Source organism: Benincasa hispida, chromosome 6 (genome assembly GCF_027475165.1).
Source record: "Benincasa hispida cultivar pf3 chromosome 6, pf3_genome.v1.1, whole genome shotgun sequence".
Lineage (NCBI taxonomy): Eukaryota > Viridiplantae > Streptophyta > Magnoliopsida > Cucurbitales > Cucurbitaceae > Benincasa > Benincasa hispida.
In genome coordinates, this window is record NC_143483.1 from 45870769 (window position 1) to 45882223 (window position 11455).

Sequence of the window (11455 nt, forward strand, 5' to 3'; positions counted from 1 at the left end):
ATTTGAACCTAACTCAATCCAAATGAGTTGATAACCTAACCCAAACGGCATGGATTGGATTTGATTTATCGGTTTTTTCATCAGTTTTTTTGAACACCAAGAATAATCATGGTTAGTTATGAAAATAAAGGAAAGAATTAAAAAAAAAAAAAAAAAAAAAAGAAACTAGAACAATATTAAACCTGACAATAACAAATACTACATTTGATCTCAGCCAAAAGGCTGAGAGAAAGGTATAGGAAACTAGAACAATATTAAAAACACTAAATCAACGCACTGTAGGTTTTTTTTTTTTTTAAAAAAATAAACTTTTAATATTATTATTTTTTAATGGGTTTTTTTAAATATATTATTTAGAGCAAAAAAATTTCAAAAGTGCTTTGAACAATATTAAAAACACTAAATCAACATAAGGCATTGATCATAGGTTTTTTTTTTTGTTAATGTAAAATTTTAATATTATCATTTTTTAATGAGGTCTTTTTAAATGTAAAAAAAATATTTAAAAATATTTACATTTAGTAAAAAGTTCCAAAAGTGCATTATTGAGATTTTTCTATTTATAAGAATTTTCCTTTTTGAATCTTATTACGAAAATATAATGGATTTGAAACGTATCATTTAAATATTGTAATTTTATTAATCATTGTTTCTTGAAGAGTCGAAGTTTCTTTTAGGGATTCTCATCTCTTCTGGAGATGAAGCTAAAATTAATTCACCACTTATTATTTTTTTTTTTTTTTAAATTCACAAACGAGGTAAGAACATATTATTTTGTCACCATATTGTTTTTGCTTCTAGTATTTATTTTATTTTCATGTATAAAATAACTTTATCATTTTAAAATAAAACTAATCTTTTTTGAGTTCTTACTCATTGAAATGTAAAGGTCTCAATTTTACATAAAGATCGATTATTATATAGATAAAATATGGATATGTCTTATAGAGTTATACATTAAAAAAAATCAAAAAAATTATTTAAATTAATAAATGAATTTTTAAATTAACCAATTAATATTTAATATTTTTTTCTAAGACTAGTTAACATTATTGTCATTGATACTATATTTACGATTGTAATATTTTTATTGTTTAAATTTTTTCTTTTATATTTCATAATTATTGTTATGAAATAATGAAAATGTGGTTTTACTCTCTCCTATGAGAAAATATCTATACTTCCATGAAAATTTAATAGAATTGTCAACCATTTTATTTTAAAGTTTATTTTTCAAATATAGAAAAATGAATAAAATATTTATAAATTAATAAAATTTCACTGTTTATTTACGATATACGAATAATATATCGTGATAGCATATTATTATGTCTATCATATTATGATCTACCATAAATATACGGTGATATTTTATTATTATTTATAAATATTTTTAACCGAATATAAATTTTCAAAATTTTAAAGGGCTTTTCTAAATATAAAAAAATATATTTTTTAAAATATATACCGTTTATGACAAAAAGTTTAGAAAAATCAAATATTTTAAAAACTTTTTGCTATAAACCCTAAATATTTTTAGGACTTTTTGATTTATGAATTTCCCACATTTTTATGTATTTACAGAAAAACCAATATCAAACACTCGTGATAAAAAAGAAACAGATCCAGACCATGGTTCGCAACCAAGAAGAAAGCAAAGAACAAAATTCAGTTTAAATCAGATCTAAGACTACAAATTTTCATTTTTGTTGGTACCAAACGAGCTCCATCTCCATTTCTTCTTCCAGTTGAATTCTTGTTTGTTCGTCCAATTCCTAGACTTACAGAGAAGAAGAAGAAGAAGAAAAAGAGATGGCTGCGATGGCGAGGGCGAGCTCCGGGCTGCAATATCCCGACCGGTTCTACGCCGCGGCCTCTTATGCCGGTTTTGATGGATCACCGAAGTCGTCTTCAAAGGCCGTCAGGTCCAAGTTCTCTGATGAGGCCGCTCTGTTGCTGTATGGCTTGTATCAACAGGTACGACCACGTGTTCTTACACCTGTGTTACTAAGCGGTGCTCGGTCCTTTGAAATTCGGTTGAGGTTTGAGATTGGTGCATGTTTGGTGTGATTTTGGCCGCATTTTCGTGTTTGATTTGTGCAATGGCGGAGGCATAGTTTTGCTGGTTGTTGGACTTGTTTGTTTAGCGACGGTGTTATTCGTTTCAAACGTCTTTTTCATGTTTGATTCAGTCCTTTGTTCGAATTTCGTTGCTCATTCTGATTATGAGTCGTCTAAGGGTTCATGGTTCGTCTCCAAATAGCTGGAATCTTCTTTTTGAAAATTGTTTTGGTGTTACTGGTGTTATGTGAGCTTACAGATTTGCTGAATTATGGCGTGGATTTGTAAGTTTAGATTGCCAATTTTCGAGCTATGGAATTCAAAGGTTTGAGTCCATTATTTTCTTTGTTAACTCGGGAATCATTTGGGTGGATCTGACCATACGATTTATATTTATGTCTGGGAAGATTGATTCCTGACATGCTTTGTGCTTGGAGGATATAGATCGGGTTTAAAGCTTAATTAATTCTCAAATTTATGAGGAATGCTAAATGTATGACATAACCAGATTGTCTTATTGAGTGGGTTTATTGTTTATTTGAGCGAATACTGAGTTATTGTAAGGATACCGGCCAACTCTTAACTATTCTTATTACAGGCTACAATAGGGCGTTGTAATGTACCTGAACCCAGTAGTTGGCATGCAATTGAGAAAAGCAAATGGAAGAGGTCTGTTGGCTTATATTCCTTCTCATGCTTTTATATATGCTTAATATCTAAATACAAAAAAAACAACAAATTGAAAAGATGAGGTTTAGAATCTTTCCAATTGTTACCTACTCGGTCATCTTAGTACTTGCAATATAATGAAACTACAGCAAAAGAAATTGGTCATTACTTGTTCCGTTTCTGATATCTTATCATAGAAAATATCTTTAGGTGCTTGAAATTGAATCGTATAGTGGCTTTGGCTTATATGAGGAAGTGATGTGTGGAGAAGGTAAGTTATGGTATTAGACCAAGGCTACTAATTAATGGGTAGTTGCTATGCTGGTTTCCTTGTGAGGGTCTTTGACCTTTTTAAAGGCACAACGAAATACTATCTCTTCAAAACTAAGGTCAATACTTGAAGTTATTCTGCGACTCTCTTGGTGCTAATGCCAGTGTACATGTACCACACAATCAGTCACAGTTTCTTTGTCAACATTTTGTCTGCTTTTGGCATCAATGAATTGATGCTCTTAAGGATAATTTATTTCAAAATATTACTTTTCAATCTTTTTATTCTTAGTAAATTGCTGTGCTGTATATTCATGGTTATGGACCTTATGGTTTGGTGGTGTTGTATCTGATGGTAGTCATTGCAATCAGATATTTTTAATTATTGTTCGTGCTTTACCTTCTTTGTAGATCGGTTATGTTATGCTGTATTCATTGTATTGTAACCTCTTTTCACATCCTAGAGTCAGTGATTACTTTTGTGTCAACAGTTAACTAACCATTCTTTTGGAATTTGGATAGGCAGTGTAATTAGATTGCATAGAAATTTATAACATGCTTTTTAATTCACTTGCGTAATTATGGGTTTGCCTCAATCATGTTGAGGGTTTCTGAGGAACTTATTTGGGATTCTGCAGCTGGAATGGGCTTGGAAACATGGCTCCTGCTGAAGCCATGCGCCTTTTCGTGAAAATATTGGAGGTCTGCATGAAACCAACACGAAAAATCCATGTCTGTTGTTGCAATCTCATTTTAATTAATTAATGATTATCTGTTCTTGGTAGGAAGAAGAGCCAGGTTGGTATTCAAGAGTATCCAGCTTTTTCCCGGAGCCGGAGCCTGTTTTAGATGTGCAAATTAATGTGAGCATATGGAATCTCTATTACGAATTTTACTATCATTTAAGTTATTTTGATATTGATATATTAGGGTAACATGTACAATTAAAAGCCAGGTTTGTCTTGGTTTTGATTTTGATCTATATATATTACGATTCTTATTATCATTTAAGTTATTATGATTCTTATTGTAATAATCTTATTACGAATCTTATTATCATTTAAGAGCCAGGTTTGTTTTGCCCTCTTTTGTTGGCTTGTCTTTTTTGCATGTTCTGGTATAGTTTTTTCATTTTTCTCAATTCTTCTTCTTCTTCTTCTTTTTTGTTTTTTGTTTTTTGTTTTTTGTTTTGTTTTTTTTTTTTTTTTTGTAATTAGAATTCCATCCAACATGTACCTCAATAAATAAATAAATAAACAAACAAATTAAAAAGTAAAAAGTAAAAAGAAATTGATATGAATTCAAAATTATAATGCCATAAACCTTCAATTTCATATTGCCTTTCTTTCTCACACGTTTTCCAAATAACTAAACTTATACTTCTGTGGGTTTAGAATGACTCAAAAGCTGCTGAGCCGATCATTGAGAATGGGAATTCGATCCCGGAGACCAAGACTATATCAACAGAAAATGGAAGCCTGCCTGAAACTCAGGATAAGGATGTTCTTGTTGAAGGTCTTGGTTCTATTGTTGTCTACGATCAGTGGGTTTCACCCCCAGTATCTGGTCTGCGCCCGAAAGCACGATATGAGGTTTTGACCATTCATCTTTCTATTCATTAAGAATATGATCTTCTAAGTTCTAGCATGTCATTTTCTAAACAAAGGATACTGGCTTTTTCAGCATGGAGCAGCAGTTATTCAGGACAAGATGTATATTTTTGGAGGAAACCACAATGGTCGCTATCTCAGTGATCTTCATGTAAGCAAAAAATTTTACATGCTCTTTCTGCATTCGTGCAATTTGTCATTTCAGATTTTGGGTCATTCTTTAACCCTAACTCTGACTTTGTTGCAATGTGCATTTTCTTCCATTCCAGTTGTGGAATAGATGATTTATTTATTTATATAAAAGGATTTTAAGAATGAAATCTTGTTGGAAATTTATTCTATCATAACCTTATTCTCGCCAAAGTGAGCTTAACTCAATGATAATTGGCATGACCTTCATCCCTAAAAGTCGGAGGTTCAATCCTCATCTCCACAGTTGTACTAAAAAAAAAAACTTTATCTTCACTGGGTGGTGATGGTGGAATCTATGATTTGTATTCTGTCCATAGCCAATGGCCAAATTGATTATTTCTTGTCTAAAAATGAAACAATAGAACAGAAAACAGAAAGTCCTGGGCAGTCAGAGTGATGAGATTATTTTCTAACCTGCACCTGCTCCCGCTTTTCTACCTAGTTTATTGGTTTTCTTACATAGGTCCTTTTTTTTTTTTTTTTTTTTTTTTTTAAAAAAAAAAAAACTCTTACGCTCACATGTAGGTTTTGGATCTGAGAAGCTGGGCTTGGACAAAACTTGAGGCTAAGACCCAGTCTCCGGAATCACCTCCTGAAAAGCTAACCCCCTGTGCTGGTCACTCATTGGTCAGTACACGTTTATTTATTTTTTATTTTTACAGATGTTCTCTTGTAGATATGATCATATTTTTCTTCCAATTATGATGTCTTAGTCTACCTGTCTCTGCCATATTCATACTGCAAAACGTAATAGCAGCTATTGGGAATGCAATATATATATATATGATATCGACATTGCTATAATGTCAGATTTCTGGAGTTAGTAATCTACCTTATTTGACTGTAGATACCATGGGAGAACAAACTTTTATCAGTAGCTGGTCATACAAAGGATCCTTCTGAAGCTATTCAGGGTACGAATTTAGTGCTTTTGTCATAAGTTTAGTGGATAAATGACCAGTAGATACCTTCAGGGTTCTGTTAAATTATTCACTGTTTGATTTGATAATATATTTATTCACACTACGAAGGAAGTCCAGAGGAAGAACTCCCGAAAATATTTTTATTTTCTCCTGATATACTAGAGATGATCTTCATCTTTATGGGAAAGCTATAAATACCATTCTTTTAAGACACGTGTTTTTCCTTTTATCCAGTTAGAGTTTTTGATGTACAAACCTCCACTTGGTCTAACTTGAAGACTTACGGAAAACCACCGGTAGGTCCCATTTATCTTCTTTCATTAAAAATAAATAAATAAATAAATGAATTAAATTATAGTGAAGAACTGAATGTGGATACTAATTCCTGTGTTTTTAAATTATTCGGGTTCTGTAAATTGAAGGTTTCCCGAGGTGGTCAGTCAGTGACTCTTGTTGGGACAAGCTTGGTTATATTTGGAGGGCAAGATGCCAAAAGAACTCTTCTGAACGATTTGCACATTCTTGACCTTGAAACCATGACCTGGGATGAAATTGATGCAGTGTAAGAAAATTGAAAATATTCCAGCGTACTCCTTTCTCCTAGGGGGTTGTACTTTTATTTCATGTTTCCATTTCTGTTGGGTGGGAACAGGGAACCATTTATGATTGAAGTTATTTATTTAATTTTGAACCTTGAAAACTGGCAATAGTTGGAGAATATGGAGGATTTTGGTCTCTTTTGAAGTTTGATTAGCTTCCATTCTGTTGTGGGCGTCTGTTCATACGATTTTTTTGTAATTATCAGCTTAGCCCTATTCTTTTGGATTGGGATCCCTTTCTGTAAGTGTGCATGGGTCTGTTTTGTTCTTGAGCTTCTTTCTTGTATGTCCTCGTATATCCTTTCATCTATCTCATTGAAAGCTCAGTTTCTTAGGAAAAAAAAAAAAAAAAAACAGAAGTATTCCATTATATTTTTGGCTGATTTGTGATGACAATACTGCAGCGGGGCTCCTCCCTCTCCGAGGTCTGATCATGCTGCTGCAGTACATGCTGAGCGCTATCTCCTCATCTTTGGTGGGGGTTCACATGCTACTTGCTTCAATGATCTGCATGTGCTTGATTTGCAAGCTGTGAGATTATCAATTTATACTAGTATTTATTGATGACATATGGTGAATATTATATGTATTGAATGTTATATGGGTTGCTGATTGCATAGATGGAATGGTCAAGACCTACACAACAAGGTGAAATACCAACTCCACGAGCAGGACATGCAGGTGTTACAGTTGGAGAGAATTGGTTCATTGTTGGTGGTGGTGACAACAAGAATGGTATGCTGCCCTTTTTTTTTTTCCTATTTCACAGTTTTCACAATCATCCTTGCCTTTCCTATTGGATAATCCCCTTGCATTAACAAATCTGGAAGCAATAGTAGCTAAGATGAAAAAGTTGGATTTATTAAATGGTAATTTTTTTTCTCCTTTGGATGTACAACTTACAAGATTAACAACGCCTCAAAACTGAATGAGGTAGGGGATATTGGGTTTTGAAGTAAACAATCTACCTCGCTTATAATTAGCACTTCCAAATTATTTCGATGTGATTAGTATGAGAATTTCCCTTTGTCCCTAACAAGATACAAAAAGTAATCAGTGTGTGGAAAATTCATGTTTATATCTCTGATTATTCCTAGAGTTTTCAAGAAAATGTTTAGTGTGCCTGTATGGGGATGCGTCCAACTAGTTAACCATTTGGTGAGGGAAGGGAGTAATCTTCTATAATTGAAGCCATAAAAATGTTTTGAAATGAATTCTTCAAGGACCAAATAAAGGCTTTCCTTTCGTTGAGAATAGATCCCTTGCCTAGCAGTCACACTGCAAAGGATTTCCAAGATTCAAATCACTAAGGTAGCCTTTTTTTAAGTGCTTTTTTAGATGTGCCCACCTTTCCCTTCTATTGCCGTGAAATCAATTTTCTTTCAATTAGGTTATAGCAATATCTGAAAATTGCAAGTCATCAATGATGTTGAATAAAGTTTTTGGATGTCTTATCAGTTATCATAAAAAGTCACATGCTCCACCATGCTAACTAAACTAAGTACTGAACGCATCCTCTCGATCTCTTGCAGGGGTCTCGGAAACTGTTGTGCTGAATATGTCTACGCTTGTTTGGTCAGTCGTAACATCCGTTCAAGGCCGTGTTCCTATTGCCAGTGAGGTGCCAATTCTTACAAACTTAAGACGTGTCTTAAGCTTTTAGCTTGAACCATGTAAACTAATGAAGTTCCCATATTTTCTCCTGGGAGAATGTCAATCAAGAATCTCATTGTCAATACTGATATACTTTTTCACTGCAAGCATTGAAGTTATTAAATGTCATCTGATCTCTTACAGGGCATTAGTTTGGTTGTAAGCTCCTATGGTGGTGAAGACATCCTTGTGTCATTTGGAGGATACAATGGACGTTATACTAACGAGGTGAATGGTAATATCTAATGTTGCCTTGTCTGCCGGCTTCCCCCTTCAACTCACCTAGTATATATCTTGCTTTTAGGTTAATGTTCTGAAACCAAGCCACAAATCAACCTTGCAATCAAAGATGATAGAGACTCCCGCGCCAGACAGTGTTTCAGCTGTGCATAACATCACCAATCCCACCAGGGATGTCGAATCCGAGTTTGAAGGGGGACAAGAAGGAAAAATTAGGGAAATTGTTATGGACAACATAGAGTCGGAGCATTTGGTACGTCTCGATACATGATGTTTGCAGCTTTTGGTTTCTCATTTTTAAAATGTTGTGCTGTGGGTACTGATCTGTCATATTGTAACACTCGAAATTTTGCACCATGTATATCTCATAATCTAAATATGAAACAAGCTATTCCATTTTGTACTTGGTCAACTATACACAATGAGCTGATTTGTAGGTAATGAGAGACTCCATCAGGGACGGTTAGAAAATTGCTAAATAATTGAGTAAAAGAAAACTTAAATTGTTGGGAAATGAAGAAAAATAGAAGCTTCCTTTTGTCTCCAGGGAACGTAATAATCTCTACGTTTTTCTCATTTTCATCCTGTGATTATATACCCATCCTATTACTTTGGATCAAGAATCTTAATCTAAGTTTAGTATGTTAAAAATGATTAATGGTTTTAAACTTCACACAGAAGAATAAAAGCGAGCAAACGAAAGAACTCGTATCAACATTGAAGTCGGAGAAGGAAGAACTGGAATCATCTCTCAACAAGGAGAAGATACACTCATTACAACTAAAGCAAGAGCTATCCGATGCTGAGAACCGTAATGCTGAGCTATACAAGGTAATTTGCTTTACCCAAAACTCATTACATTTTGGAAGTGAGAGGTGAACTAGCAAATCACGGACGCACGCTGGGATAGCTCCAATGATGCTTCATTGCTTTGAAAATACAACTATTTATTTTATACAAGAAACCAAACTTAAAAAATGCAATAGAAATGGCATACAAAAAATCCAACCCTAAAAGAGCCAAACTACAACAGAAAAGGGCTCCTGAAGAAAATACAACCGTTTAAAATACGTACATCGGGATAGCTCCACTGATGCTTCATTGCTTTAAAAATATAACTATTTATTTTGTATGAGAAGCCAAACTTAAAAAATGCAATAGAAGTGGCATACAAAAAAATCCAACCCCAGAAGAGGCAAACTAAAACAGAAAAGGGCTCCATCTGAAAATACAACTGTTTGTTTCATGAGTCGTGAGAGATTGTATAGAACTGAAAGGAACTTCCCACCTGGTAGAATACAGACATTATATTGGGAAATGTTCCAAAAAAAAAAAATCCATAACTCCTTTTGTGAAGAAACTGAATGCTTTGTTCTTCATGGTTTTCTACAGGAGCTGCAATCTGTACGCTCGCAACTTGCAGCTGAGCAGTCAAGATGTTTCAAACTTGAGGTTTGTATTCCTTGGTTCTATTTCAAACACATAAAGTTCTGAGTCGATATAGAGAAAACTAATAAAAATTCATTGCATCGACTCGGTTCAATTGGATTGAACAATACTTGTTGGTCGAATCAGTTCCATAAGATTAAAAATAAAAAGTAATGGGTTTGTTTTTGATAAATTCTGTTGGTTCTGGTCGTGGGAAAGGTCACCACGTTGGTTCTTTTATTTTCCTTAATTTCGAAGCAAACCAACCTACTTACGCCTTCAGTCAAATGTAGTTCTGAACAGTCATGTTGCTTTCTATTACCAGAGTCCATAAATATCTTATTCATCTGATCATTTTTCAACAATCCACCAGGTCGATGTCGCGGAGTTACGACAGAAGCTCCAAACGATGGAGACGTTACAAAAGGAACTTGACCTTTTACAGCGACAAAAGGCGGCATCTGAGGAGGCCTTGAAGGCAAAACAGAAGCAAGGCTCAGGTGGTGTGTGGGGTTGGTTGGCTGGATCCCCCCCTCCAGAAGAAGCCTGATTTCTCAACCTCTCATTGGTTAGTGACCGTTAGCTTACAATTGTTACATTTTTCCTTCAATTACATTTGGTCCTCACCTTCACATAGTAATTTTTCTTCCAACTCATAATAAGATTGTTAGCTTCTTTTTTTTTTTTTTTTTTGTTCCTTTAATTAGGGAACCCAAATGAATGTGTTATAATATAACTTCTGAGATCTCAGTGCTGTGTATTTCTTTTATTGCCAATTTTTCAAAGGTTTTGTATTAGAGGTGAATATAATATATAGCTATAATGATAATGAGAGGCATACACATTTTCATTGTTTATTCTCTTTTGAGAATGATTCTATGTTGAGTGAATTGAATCAGACTATTACTGTTCTACCACATGTTATTTCAGGTGGATTTTCTTTCCTTCCTTTTTTTTTTTTTAATAATAATTAAATTTAAGTTTTTAGGTGTTTAATTTCAAGTATTTTGATGATCAATTTTGGGTGGCTTATTATAAATTTGAAACCAATAATTGCAAATCTATAAATTTTCACGAGAGTACCTACTTTTCTGAAATATATACTAGGGAAATTTTTAAAAATAGAAAAATAAGAGAAACTATTTATACAAAATAGTAAAATTTTAATCTTCTTTAATAGAGGTTCATAGAAATTTATCAGTCTGTATCAGTGATAGAAATTGATAGATGTCAATATTTTTCTGCTATTTTTGTAAATAGTTTGATATTTTCTCTCTGTAAAAATTTTTCTATATTAGTTTGTGGAAAAATAAATAAATGAAACTAACTCGAGTCTAATTTAGTTTCCGACTTTCGAGTGTCATCCCTCACTTTGATTTGAGTTTTATGATTTTTTAAGCCCACATCTCAATGAATTATAAAGAATTCAACAATTTTTTCTAAAGATTGTACGTACGCGTGCATGTGTGTTTTTATCGTATATTTTGATTTCTATCATTTTTAACTAATATGCTCCAAGTAAGCTAACGATAAACTAAATTACCTTTCACAAAAATTATATTATAAAAATTGAAAAGTATTTATATTCTCTCTTCTAATTTATCAGGGTAGAAAATATTCTTTTAATATTCTTCAAGTGAATTTGGACTCGCAAAATAGGCCTAGGGCAAGACAACTTGGGCCAAAAATGGATTAATTTAGGTCTAATCAATATTTGTCCTAATCAAAAGAGAAGGAAAACCCAAGGTTATCCAATGTATTCATGTAAATAATTCTAAGTGGATCTTTATCGAACTTTTAAAACTTTGAT

General features: G+C 33.2%; 1 protein-coding gene across 2 annotated transcripts; it reads left to right on the top strand.

Annotated features, from left to right (window-relative positions):
• Positions 1 to 1548: 1548 nt before the first annotated feature.
• Positions 1549 to 10502, top strand: ACBP4 (acyl-CoA binding protein 4). 2 transcript variants are annotated; one of them, XM_039035004.2, is made up of 18 exons: positions 1549 to 1977; positions 2660 to 2730; positions 3639 to 3702; positions 3786 to 3863; positions 4395 to 4592; positions 4684 to 4761; positions 5328 to 5429; positions 5650 to 5716; positions 5960 to 6021; positions 6148 to 6287; positions 6729 to 6855; positions 6945 to 7059; positions 7857 to 7945; positions 8122 to 8205; positions 8282 to 8470; positions 8896 to 9048; positions 9610 to 9669; positions 10019 to 10502. In XM_039035004.2, exons 1-18 carry the CDS (start codon positions 1813 to 1815, stop codon positions 10193 to 10195), a joined length of 2019 nt encoding a protein of 672 aa, XP_038890932.1. In that variant the 5' UTR covers positions 1549 to 1812; the 3' UTR covers positions 10196 to 10502. The 2 variants fall into 2 exon arrangements, with proteins under 2 accessions (XP_038890932.1, XP_038890933.1); XM_039035005.2 differs by having other exon boundaries at positions 8899 to 9048.
• Positions 10503 to 11455: the final 953 nt, after the last annotated feature.